The sequence below is a fragment of the Pleurodeles waltl genome, chromosome 7 (assembly GCF_031143425.1).
Source record: "Pleurodeles waltl isolate 20211129_DDA chromosome 7, aPleWal1.hap1.20221129, whole genome shotgun sequence".
NCBI lineage: Eukaryota > Metazoa > Chordata > Amphibia > Caudata > Salamandridae > Pleurodeles > Pleurodeles waltl.
Window position 1 is genome coordinate 1,254,190,686 of NC_090446.1, and position 26,865 is coordinate 1,254,217,550.

The 26,865-nt window shown below is 42.1% G+C and overlaps 1 protein-coding gene across 1 annotated transcript in view; it reads left to right on the forward strand.

Moving 5' to 3' along the window:
* GAS7 (growth arrest specific 7) overlaps positions 1 to 26,865 on the forward strand; it is a 1,110,982-nt gene that overhangs the window by 701,745 nt on the left and 382,372 nt on the right. Inside the window, exons 3-4 of the mRNA XM_069200411.1 lie at positions 14,396 to 14,473; positions 17,357 to 17,442. Of these exons, the coding sequence (XP_069056512.1) occupies positions 14,396 to 14,473; positions 17,357 to 17,442 (164 nt within the window). The remainder of the gene's footprint in view (positions 1 to 14,395; positions 14,474 to 17,356; positions 17,443 to 26,865) is intronic.

Here is a 26,865-nt window from a genome sequence, read left to right on the forward strand (position 1 = left end):
CTAGCCCAGTAGGTGGCTACCCCGAGGAGCCCCCCCTGTGCCTGCCTGCATCGTTGAAGTGACCCCCGGGTCCCTCCATTACTTCCTATCTAAAACCCGACGCCTGTTTGCACTCTGCACCTGGCCGCCCCTGTGCCACTGAGGGTGTACTTTCTGTGCCTTCTTGTGTCCCCCCCAGTGCCCTACAAAACACCCCTGGTCTGCCCCCCGAGGACGCGGGTACTTACCTGCTAGCAGACTGGAACCGGGGCACCCCTGTTCTTCATTGAAGCCTATGTGTTTTGGGCACCTCTTTGACCTCTGCACCTGACCGGCCCTGAGCTGCTGGTGTGGTAACTTTGGGGTTGCCCTGAGCCCCCAATGGTGGGCTACCTATGCCCCACCTTTGAGACTTGTAAGTGTTTTACTTACCTGCAAAACTAACCTTTGCTTACCTCCCCCAGGAACTGTTGAGTTTTGCACTGTGTTCCACTTTTAAAATAGCTTATTGCCATTTTTACAAAGACTGTACATGATATTATGTTCAAAGTTCCTAGAGTACCTAGGTGAAATACCTTTCATTTGAAGTATTACTTGTAAATCTTGAGCCTATAAAAAAAACCTATTGGCCTGGAGTAAGTCTTTGAGTGTGTGTTTCTCATTTAGTGCCTGTGTGTGTACATCAAATGCTTAACACTACCCTCTGATAAGCCTATTGCTCGTCCACACTACCACAAAATAGAGCATTAGAATTATCTATTTTTGCCACTATCTTACCTCTAAGGGGAACCCTTGGACTCTGTGCACACTATTTCTTACTTTGAAATAGTATAAACAGAGCCAACTTCCTACAGTACGCTGTTAGGATAGGGTCTGAAGTGCAGGGTTTTATGGTAGGCCTGTCCCTTTACTCAGATCCTGATTAGTACAGATAGATGTTTTACTTACAAGGCTTTTGGAGCAAGGATGCTAAGTGGAGTGCCTTGAAACTGCAGCAGTTGTATTACACTCTGTATAGGAACATCAATGTTACTACCTCCTATGATCTAAGTCTTGACAGATTTTCCAGGTTATTTTGGGGGGGTCAAAGAAATACCAGAAATGGACACTGTGAATGGCCATTGGATGCAACCTGTGCTGATGTTCCCATCTCAGTACTCACAGGACATAGTCTTCAGCCAGGTCTGTGCCCTCTCCACCGGACGTCTACTGCAAAAACAGTAGTGATGTAAGGAACCCTGAATTAATCTCAGTCACTGGGCTGCATTCCAGTTAATTGATTTTTCACCCACCATGCCATGCTAGAAAGAGGCCAACCATATGCAAGTCATTTGTAGATCTTGTTAGTTGCAGTTGACTTCCTATCACCAAAGATAGGATAAAAAGTGGGTCCTGTTCGCATGGTGCATCTGTTGCACAGGAGACAAACTATGCCTCACTCACAAGGCATAAATAGGCAGAAACCATTTAGGGGCTGCTTATGTTCATGTTGATAGGGGGCAGGACTGTTTCTAATAGAACAGGAAAAAGGCTGATTTCTATGGGACATGCCTCAGTCAAGAGTGCCGTTGTGGGCAAAAAAAATTAACTTGAATGCATCCCTGCAAACTGCCTGTGATTAATCCAAGCATTCCATCCATCACGACGGGAAAAACTATACCTTACTGATTAGGCCTAAGAAGGTTGGCAAAAGCCTGAAGTTACTTTTGCTCCTATCTGCAAGTGACATGGCTTGGCAGTTTGGGCTTGACTACTCCTATTGAAACAAGACCAAGACTTATTTCCATATTGTAAGTCTGTCTCTGACACAGTGTGTCAAAACAAATAACTCAGAAGTGGCCTCAAGTGCTCACCATTGACTGATATTAATGCAGGCTTATCATGGCATGAACTTTAGGACTTCAATTGTTTCCATGTAGAAGCGAGCCTTGTATTTATTACTGCACAAGTGTTATTGTAAAATACAAAATAAATAAGCCAATGAAGTAGATTTCATGCTTTTTACATCTTATTAACACTAGGTGACACAGCTACAAATGTAATCTATCCAGTCTGCACTGCTTGTGTTCCCATCTGGAGAGGACCTAGCCTGGCTGCTCTTGATGGACTTTTCCTCTTGGAGGACTTCTGATTTGCATAAGGCTGATATGTGCCCTGAATGACAGAGTGGGTGAAAAGCGCTAGACTGAGATGTGTGTTGAGTGATCACGAGTTATGAAGGTTAATACAAGCATTTGTTCCATGCTCTTATGGTTTCTTGCAGCAACTCTAGCGGTTAGCAAAGAGGCGTAGACCTATTGGGCAGTGTCGGTTTCCAAGTAAGAATCTTTCTTGTGGCTTTCGGTGTACTTTGAAACTTGTTCCACTGGATATTGTTTTTCTTGGCAATGTAAAAAAATCAAATACAAATAGACCGTACTGTATGCTGATCCTTTGACATTCTCATGTTTAGACACCTTCATCCCTGCGACAGATTTTCTAGCACAGATCTCTTGCACCTTATTTTCATGAACCCTGCGTTTCTACTCAACAGTACTTTCACAATGGTGGGAAGCATCTTGATATGCTATTCACACAGACAGGATTGTGATATCCGGGATCGACAGAGTTATATGTTGAGTCTACCGCGTATCAGGACAAGTACCAGTCCTCAATGCTCCTTTGTGTTTGCTAGTCTTCATCAGACGAGGGCCTTCACAATCAACCGGGAAGTATGTGATCTGGCACCGCAACCTACTATGGTTCAAGAAGTCTTATACTATATAACTGAGGCAAAGTGTTCCCAGTGTATTCGCTTGCAGTAGGGTCCAGGACACCCTTGCTAGCCACTTTATCTGACAGTTTTCCTTGATTATGAAAATGTTGTTACCACACCCGCAGAGGTTTGGAATTTTCCTCGCAGTCCACTGCCTTAAAGATCTGAAGATTCCATTTATAAACATATCATCCTCCACTGACTCAGAAATCGTTTTTATTTATTGAGGCCTACGGGACTCTTATGTTCTCCGTCAATTCAGGGCTAGATTGGTTGGTGTGTGGAAAAGAAATGTTTGATCATGAAAGTCAGAGTAATCATTTGACTACCTCCCAGCAAAATCAAAGAAGCATGATCCATAGCAGTGCTGAGCAAAACAGCTTGCAACCACTGGAAATCAGGAATCGATTTTTCCGGACAGTCTTTCTGTCCAAGGTTTTGAACTTGATTTATTTTTGATAAATATCACCCATTTTGATCAGCTATTACAATATCGTTTGTTATATACAAAGAACATTCATCACAAAGTGAATTTGCTTTCGTAGAAGTGCAAACAGTCCATGGGAGAAGAATTGTGCGCGTTTTGCCTAGTTTATTCATCTCGTTATTGAGCTGTACTTGGATTTTTGATTATCTTTTTTCCAAATGGCATTGTACTTCTGCATAATACAGTGTAAAGAAACTAACCGCCCTTATGACTATGACACATTTTCCCAGAGGACTTTGTCCTAAGAAACAAGTAGATAACCAGCTCAAACCTAAAGGCTTATTTGTCCGCGTGTTTTTATTTTAGACATATCTCGGTGCTTGGACACAGTATTAATTTTTTGTCAGCTTCACCGACAGTCAGCAGGGTCCTGATATACATAATAGGTTAGTGTCTGCTGTGGAGGCAATTGAAAGCAGATTAAATATGTGCAGCCGGTTTCCTTCATTAATGTTCAGGAGCCAGGTGTGAGCCTGCTCCTTAATTGTCATAGGTTGACTGACCATGAGGGGCAACGTGCAGGATATGACATACTACCTCTCAGGTTTAAATCCCAGGCCCGGCCTATAAACGGTCCTACCACATGAGTTTTGAACGCATGGGGAAGTGTTTGTGTGCCCAGATTAACCATGTCAACACACTAAAACAAAAAAGTGATGGGTGGAATGCTTGCCTTAAGCTCAGCCACTGGCAATCACTTGGGGCCACATCCCACTCCATTGTTGTTTTGCACACCATGTCACCTCGGTATGGGCCTAGGCCATTGGCAAACCAGCCTTGACTGTGCTCTAATGTGATCAGTCCAGCCCGAACCGCCAGGCCGTGCCCTCAGTGAACTGGAACACAAGCAACCCAGGGCCAGTTTGCCCTGTTTAGGGCTCATCAGCCAAGTGCAGTTTGATTGCAGTAACACAGTATACATGGGTCCCACGTGTGGGCATACCAGTCCCACTTAGGGCAGATCGGGCTGGACTGTTCCTATCGGAGTAGGCCCAAGACTAATTTGCATATGGCTGGGCCTGAAATGAGGTGGAATGGTGGATAAAAAATGATGGAGTAGAATGCAACACCCAGTGATTGCTGGTTGCTGAGATCAGTTCAAGCATTCCATCCATCACCTTGTTGTTGTTGCCAATTGAAAGTAGTGCATAAAATAAATGCAGCTGTGCTCATTTTAAGCACTTTTCCAGTTCGAGTATCAGACTGACAGCCATAAAAGGGTGAGCAATTTCTACACAAAACATTTCACCATCCCACTCTTAGGAGGGTAGCAAGCACACCTAGGCCACCAATGTTAATGGGTCAGCAAAATCGTTATGCCACCATAATTGCCATGATATCATGCGCTTACTAGAGTGTACAGATGTAATATTTTGTAAATAGAAATTTTGTGGGAATTTATGGGGCAGTTCTTTTCTGATAAGATGATGGGGAAATATATAGTTGGCCTTCATTAAAGCCTTTACTGGTACTCCTGTCCTCAGTGACGTAACATAAGCCCCGCAGCCCCACGTTGTTAGGGGGGAGCAGACCTCCAGAGGGCCCCCTCAGCAAAACTGGCAGGTAGTGGGCTGGAAAGTGGGGCCCCTCCATGTACTTTGCAGGGGAGCCCCGTCAAGTTTCTTTATGCGACTGCCTGACCTGGCACACTCTGAGGCACCCTGTGTTCACAGGAGTGAAGGATTGCAAAGAAGAAACCGTGCAGTAACACAAAGCCTTTGAAGTGAAAAATGTCTGTGAAGCAACGATCACATAACTACTATTCCTTACTAAAAATAGACCACTGCGAGATGCCTTTAACAGCCCGTGGGGAAGGATTTTCTTCAGATGTTTTACCTCATGTGAGCATATTGAACTGGGAGCCAGCTTGCGTTCTTCATCTGTGTTCTCTTCTCCGTTCTTTTGCCCTGAAACATGGACCTGCAAGACAATTGATCATTATTAAAAAGAAATGAAACAGAACACGTTTCCTGTTGCAGAAAAGTATGACAATTTTTCTTCATTGATAAGAGTAATTTTAAAAACTACAGTGTAGCTCAAAAAACACATGGCCTGATTTAGAAGTTGGCGGATGGGTTACTCCATCACAACGCTGACGGATATACAATCCGCTGAAATCTAAATCCCATTGGATTTACTGAGATTTCGATTTTGGCGGACAGGACATCCGTCACCATTGTGATGGAGTAACCCATTCGCCAAGTTTTTAATCAAGCCCTCAGTGCTGAATATCACAAAAGTGGTGCGCTCGCTCAAACATAGTGTTAAAGTGTCTTCTTCAAGTAGAATGTAAGCCTGAACCATTTTGACCTTTTCGCTCCCAAAGCTTTATTATTTTGCATCTATTTGTCAAGCGCTCTGGTCATGCGGAATTGGATTCGACTCTAAGGTGCCATGTCAATTCTCCAGGGTCTGGTGGGGGAGAAAGGACTGGAGTTGGCCATGTAGTCCTTAGTCCAAGAATGTGAAAGTGGGATAAAGACCAAACAAGTGTGGGTGACTGACTGAAAAAGGGTAGTCTGTGGGTGCCAATTCTTCCGGACCCCGACCTTCTTATAGTGCCTACTCCAAACTGGGGAACTTGACTATGGCTTCCAAAAGTTGGATGAACTGGGTCTCTTTGTTTTTTTTGTGATGCAGGCCCTCATTCACTTACCTCTGAACCAGCTTGAGCAATAAGAAGAAGAAGGACTTTACCAGAGGAGAGAAGTTTCCAGAAGCAGCATCTGCCTTCTCAGACTGGGCAAGGGAAAATAAATGTCTTGGGTCACATTCTGTAGACTACTCTCTGAATTAAGCAGATTGGTTGACTCAGAGTTGGGTGATTGGTGGTATTTAGTTTTGTATGTGGTGGTGATTTTCCTTTGTACACCTTGAAGCTTGGCCCTCTGAAATGGGTGACCTGGACGTGAAAAGAACTATGAAATTCACTGTTGTATAAGCATCTTCCATGCTGATGAAATGCAGAAGCTCGGTCACTGAATAAGGGCCAGGGGACAAAGGTGTTTTGGTGCAAGGCTATTGCGTTCCTTTTTCTTTTGAGAGTTTGAGCTATACATACATACTGGGACAGTTCTCTTCTTATTTTCCCTTGGGAACCATGGGCCAGCATAATCATCTAGCCACCTGCTAATAGAGAAGAAATCAGTTCCACATTTTCACTCACTAATTAGAAAGTTTGTGCAGTTTTCGTTTACACTAAGGTCTGTGTGCTGTTTCTACCAAGTGTTAGTTTCATGGCCCTCAAATAAAAATTCAAAAGTTGCTAAAAGTACACAAGTAAATCCTCCTAGACTTTATTTTTACCTTTCCCTCCCCAAGGTAAGTGGTTCTTTACACAAGGTAGCTGTTTATTAGGAGATCACATTCTGATAGTAGCACAGAGAGGACAGAAATGACTGGGTTGTTGTTCCCTCAACTGAACATGCATGAGGGATCTTAGTCAGTGGGTTCTTAAGGCATTTCATGCAAGGCTTGAAGCTACAGTGGTATTGGACCTAATTCTCTGTTAAGAACCATGAATAGTTTTTACATTTATCAACTTTCATTTATAGGGCACCTTTGCCCTCATTACGAAGCTGGTGGTCTTAAGACCACCACCGTCATTGTGACGGTTGGACTGCCGCCAATGTGGCGGTCAGGCAGCCACATTACGGCCGCCGCTGTAGCGGTGCGGTCGGACCATCAGCACTGCCACTTTTCCAACACAGAATGGACTCACCTTTCCGCCAGCAGTTTCATGGTGGTAGCACCGCCATGAAACAGCTGGCAAAGACAGGATGCAGGGTGCCCCAGGGGGGCCTCTGCACTGCCCATGCAGTTGACATGGGCAGTGATGGGGCCCCCCTGGCCAGCCCCGTTGCAAAGTTCACTGTCTACCTTGCAGACAGTGAACTTTACAACTGATGCTGGTGCACTCTACGCACTACAGCATTGCCGCTGGCTCTATTACGAGCTGGTGACAATGTCGAAGGCAATTTCCTGCTGGGCCAGTGGGTGGAAACAGAAGTTTCTGCCTGCTGACCCAGTGGGAAACTCGTAATGGGGCCGACGGAGAGGCGCTGCACTTGTAGCAACCTACCCATCGGAACTTTCCATCTGCCGATGTCATAATCGCCCCTTATATTGGGATATTGCTTAATTGTGAAGGTTACCTTTCAGTAGAAATGAAAAAAAACAGAGGCCCTTCAGTGGACTGCTGCATTGAAAGGAGGGATGTACAGCTGGTGTGTTAGGTTTACAATATCGAATATATGTCTTGTCTGCTGTCGCGTCGACGATCAGGCATCACGTACTCTCTGTAGGGTACGCTGAAGGGTAATGCCCGGGGAAACAGTAGAGATTTGTTTAAGATTGCATTCTGTGTTCGACTGAATAATATTTTGGAGGCAACTGCAGATGTGAGTGTAAGTATTTTCTTCCGTTTTCTGCTATGGTGAGTTTGTTATTCATACCCCCTACGCACTGGCTGTCGCCTGCTAATGATGTATGTGCCAAAATATTGATGCAAGAATTCTACCTATTAGAGCACAGCAACTAAGGATAAAGAAAGGTATTTCTAAAATATTGGTGCTTGTCAATCAAGTAACTAATACTTTAAAAAAATGAGATGAAACTGTGACGAAGTGGCAGGCGACTGGGAGCTGAACGCGCAGCTAAGCGCACACGGAGTTCGAAAGGCTTCTCTCTTCAGGAACAGGATAGAGTGTAGGGTACAAAAATGCAAATCTCTCCAACAAGGACCCCTGTATTTTAAATCTAGGCGTGATATAAAAAAAAATTTAAAGGTGCTTTAATGTGCGGGGGCTGCGTACAGATCGTGCTTCCTGAAACTAATGAAGTGTCCAATGTGGCTATTAACACCCGGAGGACCCGGTTTCTGTCATCTGGCTACTAATGGTTGCAGGAAGCCCGGGTACGGATGAGAAATGACCTCTAGCCTCTGGAGCACACTATGGTAAATAAGACATGAATGTTGTGCTCGCTCAGTTGAACTCAAGCAGTAACTTCACGTGATGAGGTGCAGCCACAAGGAATGTTAGAAGCCAAACTATCAGTCACACCATCATTTATTTTACCTTTGATGGCACGTGGTAGTGCAGTGTCGCACGTGAAATAATCAGTAGTGAGTTGCCAAAGGTGCAGAGCTGCTACAACACCAGATTCCGTGACTATGACAGTGTAACGTCACTCACGGGTACGCTTTCTTTTCAATGTATTTTTGCATTAACTTACTGTGATAGCAATAACTGAACGCTTTGATAAAATGTATTGTTTTAAGTGTCCCGAATATTTCCGTACTTTGTACCATACGTGAGGGTTATTTTACTTCTTTTGGGGCTAAGCAAACAGCATAAGGAGCAGATGTGTGGCCTCGTGCCTATGCACTACATATGTTAAATGACGTCTGAAAGCAAAGGGTCAAGTCCACGCATTAATAATTGCATCGACAAGGATAAATACACTCCTGTGTTCTTTCCCCTTATGCGGCTTCTTAAATGTATGTTTGTTTGCACATGGATTAGTGAATGTGCCTCCACCTATATTTGAGCATTTAAATGCCCTTGGAAGAATGGCCAATGACGAGTCCGATATATGCACTGCCCTCTTCTACCTGGGGCAGTGTGGGGAAAGTCATATAGTGGACGCTCCACTCCCCTCCTTGAAATTCATGTTAACCCTTCATTTTTGCTAAATGCCTTGACAAACAAATTATCACTGTCTACCAAAATCAAGCAGAACGGGTACTAAAAGGGATTTGGGATTCAAGCCGGCTGAACTGTAATATGAAAGAAGTCCACTTTTCACATGGAACCTAATGTTTACCTGCGAAGAGCATGAACCACTTGTGGGACATGAGCTTATTTCAACTGACGGAGCGTCAATGAACTATGTATGTATGCTTTCCCATTTATATAGCAGCAACTTAGCTGAATTGCAACGAGCAGTGCCCACAATTGGTGATTTCAATCTCACAATGACACTACATTTCACCTTTGTATGAGATTTCGTACAGTTTTAGTCAAAGGGAAATTAAGTGATTCGTCTAGAATAACATGCTTTGTTATGCATCCCAGAGCCAGGTTTGGAGGCCAGGTCTCCAGGTTCAAAAATTAGCACCTCAGCCACTTGAACATCTCCTGCGAAATAACTACAACAGGCACATTTGTCAATCAACTTATCACGGTGAACTTGCAGAGTTGACAAACATTTTTTAATGAAGATTCTAAGATATTTTAGAAAAGTTAGAAAGTTATGGTACAGAACATGTATGTGAATCCCACCCACTGTATATTGCTGCATAGAACATACTGACTGAACAGTACACACGATGACTTCTGAGCCTACTAATCGGACATCCCAAGCCGTATCAAATTTTCGAAGCCTGGTGCCCACTCTATGTGGTACCCGTTGCCAAGGGTACTTTTGCTAGTCAGACAAAGAAAAGAAATTAAGCATAGTGATGCACTCAAAATAAAGAACAATAATCCACACACGTTCAATTATGTCATTTCATTTTTTTTATATTTTCTTTATTTCTTTTAAACCGTGTTTATTTTCTCATCTAAAATCAAACCCAGTTTCAGTCAATGCGTTTTGTTCAATAATTAACTTCTTCAGGGCTAGAAAGACAATATATATATATATATATATATATATATATATATATATAATATTCCACATTTATGAACCCCAGAAATACACGTGTCATCTCTTACAGAACTTTACATCCAAAGCCCACAAGCCAACATTGTTATATAAAAAACAAATTGTTTATATGTATTAACAATTTATTAAAAAATGAGAATCATTTTCACAAAAAGTGTCCTGCCAGAAAGACACACACCATATTGACACCTAGTAAATAAAATGCACAAATTGTGTTATTCTGTGCAATTGTTTCTTTTTGGAAAACAGAAATCATTATCCAATTCGCACATATCAACCCTTTTTTACAAGACCTAAGGGTTTATATTGTGACTATTAGCTCTCTGAGGCAAGTAAAAATCTTGTTTCACCAAGTACTTCCGAAATACTTAAGTTTAACTATGCTTATTGGGAAACTAAGATTATTATTATATGCTCCATAGTAATATCTGATGATACGCTTGGGTTGTTTTAATCTGTCTGGCCTTGGTTCTACTACACACTAATTATACTTGATACTTTCTCTATGATTAATCTGTTCTCTGAAGAAGTCATTTAAGAACCAGTCCAGCTTTCTTTAGTTCTACCCTATGCACATTTAAGGCACTGAGAAAATATATTTACTTACCTATGTCACCCCTTACTAGCATCCATTGTCTCCTTAATATCATCCTAGTTGCTACCATGGTAGTCCGTTCCTATTGTGTGAAGTTCTTATACGTTCTGATGATATTGCTTAATTCATAGTGATGGTTCACTTTTATCCTATAATATGAGGTCTACCTTTTATCTCACAGCACCAGATTACCGTAAGGGTTAGTGATCTAGATCTGAGTCAGGATTTCAGAGACCTGGGACTTTTCCCATGACTAGCTTGCAGAAGTTCCTGCGTAGGTTTACTTAAATAAAACTCTACACAGGGCCAACTTCTATGAAGCTGGTCAGTGGCCTATTTTCCAGCCGTCAAGTTTAATCTGTTGTCACAGCCTCTCTCAACTAACCAACTGAATTCCCCCTCTCAACTAACCAACTCTCAACTACTTTCTTGCCTGTATCAAAAATATTCAACATTTCAGTGATGACCCCATTATTTGCTTGGCTAAGGCTGGTCCGGCAACGTTCTCAATATGAAAACACATACACCTCAGTTACACAAACTCTATACCGGTAAAATGTTTTCAACCCAGACAGTCTAAAGTGGTGTCATTGCTAAGACAATACGAAGGCCCTCATTACCAGAGATCAGTTATTTAGACCAGTAATTATCACACTTTATAAAATCCACCTGGGTCAGAATATATTGGGTCTGAGACATAATTCCCTATTATGAGTTTGACCCTGATAATGAGGTGTGCAGGTTTTGGTGTTTAGTGCTCCAAACGCCACATGTCCAGACAATTGTCAGGCATTAATCCCTGATAAATTTCATCTGGTTTGTCCTGTAAAAATCTGTAGAGGAAACCTGCAGAAGTAAGGTGTTAGCTGTCAAACTCCTAATTGCGGTATGTGGTGGTTAAGAGTTAAATCACATATCAAAATTGACTAGGACACTCATAATCTGGTCCGAATGCAAGGAAAATAAATATATACAACCCTGCTGTACTAACCATTTTTTCTGCCAAGTATAATTCCTGCATAAACAAATCTGAGTTTATGTCCCACTTGGTTTAGTATTTTTGCTACATATATGACTGCTCCTTTCTGTGATTTGTTTACATATTGTTTGTGTAGGAATTCTACATCCATAGCTCATCACCTGATGTAGTCAGCACTGCTGTTTTAATACTATTTCCATGTGCCTGGCGCAGGAACCACTTTAAATGACATATACACTCTTTACATCTTGTGCAGGTTTTCCTCTTGCCATCATGCTATTTCTGTATGCTTGGGCACTGGTGGGCTGATATCACCTATGTTTATGTCTGTAATTTACAATTGTAAACACATGCCCACTTTTGACTTATTTGATTAGCCCTCTTGTATTAAGGAGCTGAAACTTTAGTAAGCGGATCTTATAGATGAAAGATGAAGTACTGATTATAATGACTTTTAAGATCTAGCCAAAAAATAAATTACAAAATTTACAGAAGATTCTATACTTGTTTACCATACTAAGCCACAAAGGTGAATTACAAGGACCATTACAGACCTCAAAGATGTCAGATTTGTGCTTAATGACTGTTAGATTACATTTTATCCTACAGTTTTTGGATTAAGAAAAAATAGGGCAAATACCCTAGAACGGTGGTTCTTAATCTGTGGTCCGAGTTCTCCAAGGGGTTCCTCAGGGGATCGGCTACTCTAACAAAACATTAAATAATAAAATGAATACATTAAAAATTAAATAAAAAAGTAAAATTGAAAAATCACTTGATTGTGAATTAAACACATTTTTTCAATATTTGAGTATTTATATGGTATATACTTTTTGTATTTTTTTGTTTTTTGGTTTGGGGTTCAAATCACAGAAATTGTTTAGGCCATAGGTCTCAGGCTTTCAACAAAGACTCAGTGGGGGTCGTCAGATTCCAGTAATGACTCAGTGGGGTCCACACAAGTCAAAAGTTTAAGAACCACTGCTCTAAAAGACTAATGTTTGATTAGTCCATATTTTCCTATTGCTGATTGTGTTGTAATAATTTTCTTTTGTACACTTCAGTTTATGTCATACATATCTAATAGCTGTAATTCCTGAAGAACTGTCCATTTATGGTAGGGGAGCATCCTTTTCTGCTTCACTTGCCATGATAGGACAATGCCCATTTCCTCATTTAAGGACAGCTATTGTTTTTAACCTTGATAAAACATGGTTTTTATTGAAGGTTGAAGACTGGTGTCTTGCTTTCAATACTGGTATTATGTTCTCCAATAATAAATAATTGTTACCACATTGGTCGTTATAGCTACTGACTGCTTTATCTGACGGTAAGAGGCTGTGTCACCAATTTTTGAAGGGAGTACAGCGGAAGAGTGGACTTTGAGTCATCGCCCTTTAGGGTACTGGCTTTCAAGTGTTTTTCATGGATTGCCTTTGCTTGGATGGCTCTTCACCAACTCCATGGTATTTTGCGGGTGGTTGCATTGCCCAATTTGTGTTTCCATCAGGTTTTGATCCTTCTCATCTGACAGCCATGTTGTCAGAGTACAGAAGCAAGAGCATGCTTAGTTTTCTAAATGAGAATGAGGGCCTTATTATGATTTCAGCTGATGGAAAAGCCTGTCCACCGAAATCCCAACGGGTAGATTGCCGCCATTGTGGCAGCCTCCTCGCCGGCCCATTATGAGTTTCCCGGTGGGACAGCAGGCAGAAACCTCAGTTTCCACCCACTGGCCCAGCAGGAAATGGCCTACAGCATTGTCTCTGGCTCGTAATAGAGCCGGCGGCAATGCTATAGTGCTCAGGGTGCACCAGCACCTTTGCAGTGTTCACTGTATGCAAAGCAGCTGGCACAGAACGAAGTCGTAATCCCCAGGGCTGCACTGCTTGCAACGCTGCCCTGGTGGATTAGGACTGCCATGACTGCCAGACTGCCGGGACGACTAATCCTTGCGGTACCGGCGGTACTGCAGGTCTGACTGCGGCACAACCGAAGCGGTAATAATGTGGCGTTCAGACTGCCGCAGTTGGCAGCGGTCAATATGCCACAATGAGTCTAGCGGTCAGTAGACCACCAGACTCGTAATGACCCCCTGAGTGTTCTTACTGCATTTATTTTGCTGACACAATGGTATTCTAATTGCTGATTTGTGGCTTTTTTTCGTTAGTGAAGTGTGTGCCTTTTAGATAACTTATTCTTTAAAAAAAAAAAAAAAAAGCATTATGCACTGATCACTCGTTTTAATAGCTTTTGCTCACAAAATAAAGATGTGCGCACACGTTGGCTAGCCAGAGATGTAGATAAGTACTATCCAGTTGAACAAGTGTCTATTGTTCAATATTTTGCTGTGTATCATTGTTGGACTTTTTTGCTTATGCAGGGTCATCCCCAATCTTTTTGCCTCCTGCCTCCTATTTTTTCTGACCTGTAGCTGTGTGCCTTTTAGATAACTTATTCTTAAAAAAAAAAGCATTATGCACTAATCACTCGTTTTAATAGCTTTTGCTCACAAAATAAATATGTGCGCACACATTGGCTAGCCAGAGATGTACCTAAGTACTATCCAGTTGAACAAGTGTCTATTGTTCAATATTTTGCTGTGTATCATCTTTTAAATCCCTCGCGTACAGCACGAATTGCCTCTTCTGACTACGTTTTGTAACACTCTTCTTTGAGAGTACAGGTTACGGCGAGGTTCCACTAAGAACGCTGTATCCACTAAGAGCGCCGTGCAAAAGACCACGCAATCTTAGAGAGTGCCCGAGATTGAAGAGAGTACATTGCCTGGTCATTTGATATTGCCAGAGATCAAATGTTCCCTGCTGTCATTTTTTTGTTCTTACGGAGAATAAAAGCTGAAAATGAACTGTGATGTCGGATTTAAAACGATGTTGACGAATAACTGTAATTTTAATTTTCTTTGGCTAGAGACGACGTGGGAGCGCCCAGTCAGCTCGCCCAGCAGCCCTCAGAGCCCTTTTACACAGAAGACGTCCCTCCCCGCAGGTACAGTTTAGCAACAATTGCCGAGGTTGACAGGATGCCACAGGAAATAGTCTCTTCCTTCTGTCCTTACTCTGAAGGGAAGGCAGCTTTGTGATTTAAATGTTCAACTTGAACTCTGCAGCGGGCTTTAGACTGCCTGTTGCTATTGCATTTGTGTTTCTGCATTGTTTGGAAGTAATTGAGGAATGTGGAGTATTTCTTTTCCGTCCCCTCACCCATATTTCGTGCTTTCGGTCAGCCTGTAGTGTGCAAGCACTGAAATCCGTTACCATGACAATCACCCCAGAGGTAGCTGCATGAATGTTTTTGAAGTGCTACAATTGTGACGAATCAGGAGAATTGATTTAGATCTGAAAGGCGTGCTGATTGCAGACGTAGTGGTATCAAGCCGCAGCTCTGGGGAAGGGTGGGTGTGGTACCCCAACGTTCATTTACTAAATAAGGATTGCTTATCTTTCAGCTGGTTTGCAAGTGAGCTTCTTTTGATAGCCATGAACACTGGAATAATGCAAATCTGCGCCGTGACTTTAGTGGCATAATTATGGGCACGTGCCACGTAATCCACCTTTTGCTGCACAATTTGCGTGTTTCTAGCCAGGACCGAGAGTTTAAAAAAAAAAGTAAAACAAGTGCCATGTCTAGCATCACACGGAGTCAGACCGTTTGTCTATGACAAGCAGTTTCCTTTCAGTTGCTGATTGCAGTATTCTGTCAAAACTGGTAGTCATGAAGTGAGAGCTTTGCCCACACAGTCTTGGTCTGATGTAAAATGACAAGCTAACGAAATAACACTGCACAGAATCTAGCCCATTAAGTTTTGTTGCAACCATGCCAGGTGCTTTGGTCCTCCGTTGCCACATAATCAGGGGCGGATCCTCCGCAATGGCAAAGGAGTCTCCCCACTAGCTAAAAGCCAGCAGCTGAAAAATAAAACAATATTTTACTATTGTGTTATTTTTCTGCTGCTGGCACATACAGCATATGCAGGGAGGGGCGGGGCTGGGCCATGTGGGGGGGAGGAGGAGTGGAGTGCACTTAAGTGAGCATGTCAGTTTGACTGGCCGTCATAGGCTGGCCAAACTGACATGCACACTTAGATTTCTCCAAACCGGCTGTGTTGCACAGCCAGGTTGGAGAAACTACATCCTGGCACTGCTCTCATGCTACCTATAGCATGAGGGCAGTGCCAGGAATGCATGGGGGAGCTTGTTCTGCTGGGACATCATCAGGAGAGAAGAGGAGTGAGGCGGCCGAAAGCAGCAGCACAGGTATGTTTTTTAAAGAATATTTATTATTTTATTTCCCCACACCCCTCCCCTCCCCTTGAGATTTGCAGTGGCCACTGCTGCACATAATGCCGGTGGCTTTGATTATTACTTTATTACCACCACATGCTCAGGAAGCTCCTGTTGTCATTGTTAAGACCCTTGCATTCTGCCACCCTATTTACATACAGTCGCATGCTCTAAGGGAGTCCCTTCTGGAAGCTTCTACGCCCTCAGACTTCACACTTCTCAGGAGAAGATTCTTTGATCCCACTTGAACCATGCACACCGTTCGCACAGTGTGAGTGCGAAGAAAACTGTGATGCTTTAACAGTGCTCAGATCTGCATTCAATAAGTTCCAATTTAAATTATCACCCACGCTGATGGCACAATCTCATTTGTTACAGTCAAACTACAGCTAAGAATGCATATTTGTTTAACTGTTTTTGTGATATGCTGTAAATAGATTCCCCTCATAAAAAAAGTCCGGCCTGAACAACGAGGTGCGTGGCATGGATGTTGTGCACACACACACTATTTTCATTTGCTGAACTGTTAAGTGGTTTCACAGGGCTTTTTAAGTATGTCATGTGCACGTTTAGTTAAGTGGGTAAGTACTGCAGACTGCTCGAGGCTCCCAGGTCCACGTGTGAGTAGCTCAGTCAATCGACGTCATGCTTTAGTTTATCCTATGATTAATAGAGGATCACGAGTCCTAGACTAAGAAGGGTGGAAAACCTTAAAGCTCTGATATTGTTGGGTTATTTGGCTGTGCTAAGAGACGATTTTGATGCACCATTAGTTGGTGGTTCGGGGTTGCGGGGTGCTAGATACATTTCTAAATGGGATTGATGAGAGAATGCCATCCATGGACTAGATATAGAGAATACTGCTGCCAAAGCCTGGTATAGTATTAAAAAAGGGAAAGCATGGAAGGTTCTGCGCACACTCCATTATCATGTTAAACAAAGGGTATTTAGAGCCTGCGGCTGGCTGTGTACCCTGTGAAGGTTTTTTATGACGGCAGTTAGTGGCAATATGCGCACATTTAACTCGAGACAAAATTTGTATTCTTGTGTGATGCGCTGATATTAGAATAAAACACTAGAATCCTAAGATCTCTTGTTGAAATAAAAGAAACCATAATTAACTTAAACAAAGAAACAGCATTTGACTAATGAGTGTGAAAAGACCATAACGCATGGTGCTTATCAAGACTGAAAGTGATTGAGGTTGTCAAGCTTGAAAGTAAGGGGCACTTAAAAATCTTGGTTTAGGGAGGTATTAATATTTAATTTACCAAGAGTTTGAATTAGTTTAAGATGGCCTCCCAATAGAACAGTACTTTTGAATGGACTTGCTGATTGGCCCTTCGAATCAGTTTGAAAAAAGGAGATAGTATTTCCTGTGTGCTCTCTTTTTCAATCTAAAATAAGATCTCCAGGATTTGTATGGGAAACCAAGAGGTGGTTGTATCTTCTTTTCCCTTGAGTTGTTGCACCCAATGGTTGTTTCTGATTTCATCTGTCATGTTGCTGTATATAAATGTAAGAATGTTTATTTTGTTAACACATTGCTAAATTTTAAAAAATCGCATTATGTCTTTTTTGGTTACAGTCAATGGGTATCTCTCAACTGGTTCGCCAGGGCATCAAATTGAGCCAATCCATGTCAGCCTACGAAAAACAAGCAGTGACCCTCAGGTACGTCTTAGTAAAGTGGATGGATATGGATCATATGAAATTCTCTTAAAGATGAGAATCCAAAATGAACTTGTCAATGTTTTCCTTCACACACACATCAAATTTCTGGTGCAGACAGTCTTCGGCCTAATTTGGTTTTCTATCATCCAGTCTCGCCTGTTTATCGGCAAACCATGTTGGGAAATGCTCAGTAAAGTTCAGTGACATCTAGGAGCATTTTCCAGTACACACCTCAGCTTGTCACCCACGGCCACTAAGTAGTAATGTTCGGAGTGCCAGCAGATATCAATTGGGAGTGAATCTATTGCCCTACCATGCTGCATAAAAGTGCATTCTAGGAATTATAGCCCTGAGCTACATGATGCAGCAACAATGGTAAAGTGAAAACCCAGTGTCGGTGAACATGTTTTGGTTGTGCTGTATCATGAGAGGCAATGTATACGGGGGGAGTGTGGTTTAACAATCCCATATGGCACATGAACTTCTGAGATGTAGTCTGTGAAAGGGAACACGCTTTGGCCCTGCTTCATCATAACGACTGATGCAAGTTGCAGCCCTGAGCATAACAATGGACTGCGGCTTCCATAAATTAGTCTCTGTTTGTATAAGCTGATGCTTAGATGACAGCCCAGAGCCAGAGAGGATGACTTGTCCTCATCACATCTGAAGTGACAAATGTAAGGCAAGGGATATCTTGATTAAGTATGATAGTGGATCCAAACGGGGAACCAGGAGTAAAACAGTGTAAAGATTAGAGGTGAGGCAAGGCAGAGTTTTTTGGACTTCAACCAAAAGCACTGCATTGAAGAGGAAACATTTATTGTTTGTGTACTTTTATGATCTAGCAACAAATCTTTGCAGCAAGTGCTTTAATCCACTGGATATGGGTATTAGATCCCTTTATCTGCAGGCTATCTCGTGCACATCTCCGAGGCAGATGCTTTAGACCCCTGAGTGTTCTACTGGGATTAGACCTTGTAATCTGCTTGGAACAAATATATATCACCCTTGAGTCCATTAAACCACTGACCCTTCTCACTGGAACTAGAGACCTTCATCTTAATCCCGCATCTGAGCAGTAGTTACATCAGCCAGTGGACATTCTGCTCGTTTCCATAAATGCATTATCTTCGCTGTTTGTCCACCTCTCTTCCTGGTTCCACCGTCCACCAAGTCTGTATTTATGGGCGTGCGTTTGTGTGAACACAGAAAAGCTTTTCAATTTACAAAAGGCAAAACTGTAGGTTTGAAGCGGATGTTTTTAGCTAAAAAGTGTTGAGAAATGGAAAATACTGTATTCTGCTGACAGAGTAACAATAAAAACAAATCTAAAAATCAGTCTGTCTCGCCTTCTCCTAACACAGCGGACTTTATCCTGTCTCTCTCTGTTTACACATCTGGTGCACTGGAGCCAGTCCGCCGCCTACCTTGTGTGTAACGTGTAGCCAGATCTGCGTTCCGGCCAACAGCAAGTCCTGGAATGCAACTTGCTGCTAAGACGGTGGCCTGGATGCAGGAGTCACTGGATCGCCACATGTTTGTTTAGCTTTCCCTTTCTCCAGACTCCATTCTTATCTTTCTGCTGCACTGCCCAAGAGTCAGAAGATAATGATAGACTTAAAGCAAGATCAGGCTGTGCCAGGAACTGAAAGTTGTTATCACGCCACACCTCCACCTGACCCACACCCCTCAGCAGGGCAGTTCTCCTAGCACAAAAAGATAGACGCTTGTGGGAAGGAAAGCCATGCTTGACTGCTGTGGTGCTGTTTCCACTGTTGAAGTTTTGGTAATTGGGCAAGTAGCAGGGGGCAGTGTCCGTACAGCCGGACCATGCAGAGTGCTTCAGTCTGATCCCAGTCCACTCGAGAAAGCCTGCAGGAGCAGATGAAATGGTGGTGCCTTCATGTGGCGGTAATGGCAGTCGCAGCTCGCGCTAAGCTGAAGGGTCGGGGCGGTACGCACTGGGGGGGAGAATTAAATGAATAAAAATAACTAATTAAAAAAAACACTTACCTCTTACGCCGCGCGCCGCTCCTCTGTCCCTTGTCGACTGCAGGCACAGGCTCCCAGCCTGCCCTGCGGTCAATCCTGACACTGCTCAACGTTGCATCAGGATTGGCTGGGAGCGCCCAAGTAGGGTGCTCCCAGGCAGACCGGGAGCCTGTGCAGGCTCTCTCCCTGTGCGCATGTGTGTTTGGCCAGCCAAAGACGGCTGGCCAAACACACATGCATTCTGAGGGGAGTGCTGTGCACTCCCCCTTTGTGCACATCACCCCCTTGGCCCCACCCCTTTTCCCAAAAACAATCATTAACACAGTTTATGATTGCTTTTTGGGAAAAGGTTTGCTGGTGGCGGGGTAGGTGGCGGGGGGGTGCACAATGCTCCTCCACCCTTATGGAGGAGCCAACCCTGGGTAATGATTTTGTTACGTACTCAAATTTATTGCTCATGTATAATACCCGAGAGCCTCCAGTCTCTCTATAAAAGCCAATCTCTAATTTCTTTATTACAAGAGACTTGTGACATCCATAGTGATCTTTTACAACGAAATGATGCAGACTATAATAACATGTAATAACATATATAAGATGAGTTCTGGCTTCACAATGCCTGCTGCTATAGCCAGTAGCCAAGACGAAAGGCAGGTCACAGAGCACAAATAAAGCTGCAGTTTAAAAAACAAAAGGGAAATGGTTGTTTTCCTTATTCAGCACTGTTTCCTTAGATGACTAGTGATAACCATAAAGGAGATATTTATGGTTGCAACATGTTTATTCTTAACATGTGATAGGTAATTATAACAAAAGATAGAGAGCCTGATTTAGAGTTTGGCAGATGGGGTTACTATGTCACAAATGTGATGGATATCCCATTCGCCTTATTACGATCCCATTACATCCTATGGGAATCGTAATACCACAAACGGGCCATACTGTCACATTTGTGATGGAGTAGCCCCATCCGCCAAACTTTAAATCAATTACAAGAATACAGTTCACTCAAGTTGTTAATTAAATAAAATAGTACAGAAAGTACTGCATCGGATTAATTGTGTACAAGATAATTATTTTTAAGAAAGTATTTCATCTGTCTCACATGAACCCATGATTAACAAAAAGCAACCAGTGATTAAGATAACCCATAAGGTATATTTATTCATAAGTGCATAAGAAAAAACTTTGCACTAGAGCAAAAGAAAAGTGGTGGTTAGTGCACCCCATGTGAATTTTGACCAATAACAAAAGCAGAAATTTCAATTTGTGATTAACTGGTGTAGGGCACACTGTTCTTAGACAGCAATGGTACTTTAAAACGCCAGTATCAACATAGAAAATTCCAATATGTAATGTACATCACAGAGGACTCTCTCTAAAGAATGTTGACGAAGTTTCGACCCATAACTCGATTCTCGGCTCTCATCAGGACAGATGGCATAACCCGGGGTACTGTATAAAATATAAACAAAAATGTATTATGGGAACGTAAAAGGTGCCATAGTTAGGGGACCAAGAAACACACACGGGTTGCTGATGGAGATTTCAGTTACAAGTTACAGTTCGCAATAATATATATGGTAGAAGTCTGTGGAGGAAAAGCAGTGTAGTAATAATATAGTTCTATAAAAATAAAGCACGTCCCTAATTGGGAGGGCACCATTTCCCTATGCTGTGCATTAGCCAGATCCCCCATTCTGGGCCAGCCACTGCATTCCAACCCTCACAGGTAAGCCCTTCCTTGTGAATCTTATTTGAATTTATTACTGTGGCATATATTATTTACTGCCAGTGGTTAATTATTGTTCTTGTTTCCATCTCCCTGTGTACCTGAAATCGACTTCGGTTGCCTGTGAGTACCATTCTTTCTCACACATTGGTGATCTCACTTATGAGTAAGATGCACTCTATTCTCATTCAGAAGTAATTCTATATTATTACAATACTATATTATTGGTACGTACTTTTTCCTTTACAGGCCTCTACCATTTTATTCATGCGAGTGGCAACTTGTAACTGAAATCTGAGGTCAGCAACCAGTATGCATTTCTTGGTCCCATAACTATGGCGCTTTTTTCATTCACATAATACATTTTTGTTTATATTTTATACAGTTCCCTTGGTTATTCTGTCTGTCCTGTTGGTACCCTAGTATCAACTAATGGGTCAAAACGTCATCAACATTCTTTAAAGACAGACCTCTGTGTTGCACATTACATATTGTAATTTCCTATGTTCCTGTGTTTATATATTGTGTTTTTGTGCCACAGCTGTCTAGAAACAGTGCATCATACACCAGTTATTCACAAATTGAATATTACTTTTTGCTTTTGGTGTTGGTCAAAACTTACTTTGGGTGCACTAATCACCAGTTTTCTTTTGCTCTATTTCAACGTTTTTTTTCTTCTGCATTTATGAATAAATGTACCTTATGGGTTATCTTAATAACTAGTTGCTTTTTGTTTGTCATGGATTGACGAGTGACAGATAAAATACTGTCTTAAAAATAATCATCTTGTACACGATTAATTCGATGCAGTACTTTCTGTAGTGTTTTATTTAATCAAAATGAGTTTCACGTGAACTGTGTGTTTGTGATAGATATATACCTACGTTACCCTGTTACCTGTTGCTCTTGTTCTTCTGAGAAACTATAAATCAGGCCCAGAATCGTTTTGCATGTTTCTGCACATTCCGAGCAAGATCTTTTTTTGTTTTAAATCTGATTTGTATTGCACAGGTTCCTATTTCTTTTGTGACAAATATCTAACTGCTTTTGGTGTGTTTTATGTTACACTAGAGATTTGTTGGACCTGGCCCTTTCTGCAGGACCGCCTCAGATGTTTTACGTCCTTTGCTGAACCCATTTCTGTTGACTTTTAGCTCTCTGTGCACTTTTTCCCTGCTAAACAGTGGTAACATGCTTGTGCTCTCTCATTAAAACATGGTGTACCTTATTTCCTTATTACAAGTGCTCACTTCAAGTTGGAAGCAGATATAGAAATAATGTTTACTTTTGAATTAATTGTAATTTGAAATCCATTTTAATGGTAAAGTCAGAACTATAGATTATAATTTTGAAAATGCCAATTTTAAAAGATGACATTTTCCTTCCCCACATTTCTGAGGCCTTTCAAAGAGTTTCCAGCAGCCTAGGCATGTTAATGGTTCCACCATCAAGAATATGTATTGGGCTCCAACAGTGAAAGTCGGCCCTGGGTATAGCTGGTAAAGGATCTTCCTGGCAGGGTCACTGGGGAGGAGCTGTACACTGACCTGATTACATGTCAAAGGACCTTGCTCACAATGCAGAAAAAAGAAACTGACAACAGGCCTGCCCTGACTTTTTACACCCTATGCATTTTAGAGCCAAGACCAGGGGAAGGGGAGGAACTGACCTGAACCAGTTTACAGGGAATTTCCACACTTAAAATATGGCAAAAGGTATTAAATGAGGACCTTCAGAACCACGTATGAGAACACTCCTGTATCTGTAGAAGATTCAGAAGAAGGACTGCCTTGCTATCTGAAGAAGAAAGATTGGACCTGCTTGCTTTGATCTCAGGCTACACCAAGGGTAGGTCAGTTTGATGACCCCCTGTGTGAGCTACAAGCTTCCAGAGGCCTTCCTGCAGCTGCCCAGCACCAACTGGACCTGCCTGAACCCTGCTGCTAGCCTCAACTGGACTGAGTCCGGATCCTCATGAGGGGGCCTCCAGTTCCTGAACTCTTGGCTGGTACCAGTGAGAGCTCATCCGGAAGGTGAAGATGACAGTTTGGATTCCTCTCAACTATGAATGGGCAAGTTTGTGTGCAGCTCTGCCACCCATGATGACAACATGAAGCAGTATCACAAATAAAATGAAATGATGGACGGAGTGTTTAAACTTTTCAAACACTCACCCCCTGTCATAGATCTGGGTTTAATCCATCATTATTTTGCTTGCCATGCACCCCAGTTCGGACCCAGCCATATGCAAATCAGTCATGACCCTACTACCAATGGGAGCAGTCCAGCCTGAACTGCCAAGCCAGGCCCTCCCTGGACAGGATTCAAGCATCGTGGGACTGGTTTCAGGGTATCGCCCTTCCTCCGCCAGGCTAGCATGAATCCAGTGGCGCAGAAAGCAAGGAAACCATGTCTGGGCATACCCTAGCCACTTAGGGCACACAAGGCAATATCACAAAATAAAATGATGGAAGGAGTGTTGAAACTTTTCAAACACTCCCCCCCCCAGTCACAGATCTGGGTTTAATCCTGCCATAAACAAATCAGTTTTGACCCTGCTCCCAATGGGAGCAGTCCTGCCCAAACTGCCAATCCAGGTCCTCCCTGGACAGGATTCAAGCATCCTGGTACCGGTTTCAGGGTATCACCTGAAAGCTCCATTGAGACCTGTTCTTTACGCCAACAGTGACTGTCAGTGATGACAAGCAATGTAAGACCTGCTCTTCGCACTACAGAGACCACAGCCTGTGGCACCCACCAACATGAAGCTCCGGCAACAACAGCACCATGACTTGAGAAGGTGACTTCCCCGGTCCCTGTATAGAGCCTGCGCTCTATGAAAATCTGCTGGTCCAGCTTGAAGACAACCATGAGTGGTGCTTTCTTCTTTTGTGGCAATATTTACATGAAAAGCTTTAACATTCAATGGCGGAGTTTGACCCTGACAAAGATGGGTCACTTCTTAGATTGATCCCAGCTGGCCTGCAGTGCAAAGCCATTTATTTGAACACCATGACCTTGTTTGGTGGTTTTCTGACAGCGTCATCCCTGCCAGCCTGCCCGACCCACTAGATGAGCGGTGCCTGTCTCATGCCCACACTTTAGTTAATGAAGTGAGTGAGGCCTCTGGGGCACACTAGACACGGCTGGCATGCACTGCATCCGCAGAACTCATGGTCTCTCACTGAACCTTGGCATCTTTGCAATAGAAAGCAGCATTTTACTTTCCTTGCAGCTGGAGGTGCTGGTGCTACCGCAGCTCACCTACCACTATAAGCTGCCTCCATGGTCCAAATTTGATCCGATGTACAAAACAAAGGCCACCCACCAGTTGACATTCTCTGAGGCCGCCACAGAACAACTACTGCAACCACACTTGCCATAAAAGAGCTGTCTTCCTTTGCACCCCTATGAAAGGACTCAAACACATTATATCCACACTGGGGTTGATTGTGCTGTCATCATTTGAGACTGCTATGAAACCTAAATCCCTGTGCTCAGATGCCTCCACACTCCATTTTTGCCTGGACGGTACACAGCAATGGCTTGCTGCCATTAGTACTTGGTGAACAGGCCGGATTGAGGATCAGAAATAGAGGTCCTTCATTGGAAGGTCATGGTCATTGAATACCACAGTAGACGGTACAGTGTCCTTATTCAGAGAGCACCAGAATCAAAATAAGGAGAAAATCTCTGCTAGTTATTGAAATCTTTAATTGCACATCTACCCTAAGCTGGAAATACAAAGGGCTTACAAGCTACGACAAGGAATGTACACCCTGTTGTCAAAACCAAGGCTAATAATTGCGTACTGCTTATGTTATAATCATGCACACTTTATTCTACAGGCAGCTACAATTTATGTCCTACATAACCCACAGGTGGACTTTTCTGCTGACTTCTTGCATACCACGAATGTCTTGAGGAACAGATTTCTGGAGCTGAGACCAATGCTCAAGCAAAAGGGAATCTGCTACGGTTTACTTCACCCTGTGGTTATTATCCCTATGATTAATGGATACATGAAACATTCGTGCTCCTCAGAAAGCTAAGGTTGATATTGAATCCTTAACAATATCTGAGATGGAAACAGCCTCCACCTTGCTGTCCAGTGCAGCTCAGGGCATGTTACCCAATGCTGCTACAAATTGGGGAAAGGTGGCACAGCAGATACAAAGCAACGTGTAAACATGTGGAGCCTTGGCAGCCTGCATGTGACAAGGAGAAATCCATCTCTTCTGCACTGGAAGAGCAATAAATCCTGTTTACCTTTAAATTCATGATCCACCACACTTAGTGAGAACTTCCTCATCTTCTTGCGTTGTATCGGATCATTGAGAACCTATTGCGTCTTTGCAGTGCAGCCAGGTCTTTTTCCTCTAACAGTGCCCAGCTACCTTAAAGTACTCATGTTGTTCATTTATTTAGGCTGAGGCAATCACCACAACATATCTAATCCTTTTTTAAACATAAGTGACTGAAATGTTGAGTACCAAACCCTTGATGATATAGTTCATGAATGTCCACAACATGACATGTTTTGTACACCACAAGAAGGTGTTAAATAAGACAAAAAAGCCTGATATTGTGTTCATTCAAGAGATCCATACTTGTCCTTGAAATCTGCCAAGTTACAGGTTCCCTCGGCTTCTAGGACAACCCCGGACCTGGACTCTCAGATCGAAGGTTGAATGCCTTATAGAAAAAGCCTTATTCATGCAAATTTACTGATCTGAGTAACTCATTCATAGTCTGAGCCACACAGCTGCTACATTTTTTCTCCTTCCTAAAATTCTTCATTGTACAGTTCGAGAGAGCGCAATTTCAGATCACGCTCCATTTCACTATCACTCGATCTGCGACTCCATTCTAAAAAAGACAGGTCATGGATAATGATTACCCAATACTGTTAACAGCTCAACAAGAAAAGAGAGTTGCAGGCACAACTTAAAGAATGCTTCTTCCTCGATGAACACTCGGTCGCTTTGCAGCAGACTCTGCGGGCAGCAGCAAAAGCAAATATCAGATGCGGTGTTTGGACAAAATATTGAATAGAAAATATTTTGATAAATATGTCAGGAATATCATGATGTCAAAAATATCATGGATAGAAATACAGAAGGTAATAATATAGTTTTTAATATAGTTGTAAAAAATATACTTTCATAAAATATTGTTGCATGTAATGTCAATTTTATGGGTTAAATTTAACTGTTTTTTTTGTACGGTTTTATTTTTGCATGTTAATGCTTGTTTTAATATTGAATGTAAAGGTTTTTTCAATTTAAAAATGTTTAATTAATTTTTTCATTATAAATGTTATTTGTTTTTAAATTCATTAATATTTTATAATGTTATAGGAGCAGAATGTTGGGTTTATGTGGGAATGTGGGGGGGGAATTATTAAAATATGTGAATATTAATTTCTTTGTAAAGTAAAATTTTAATATATTACATTTGTTAAATGTTTCTATCATTAAAAAGGATATGTTCATGATTCTTTTTTAATTTAAGTTTTTCTATTGTTATGTATATTTTTGCATACTAAATTGACTATTTGAGAATTTGTTTTTTAATTGCAATTTTTGAAAAATGTTTTGTATAATATTTTAATTAAAATGTGTTTTTGACTTTATGTATCAATACTTAATTTGTAATTCTAATGTATTTAATTGTGAAATAAATCACAAATCATTGTT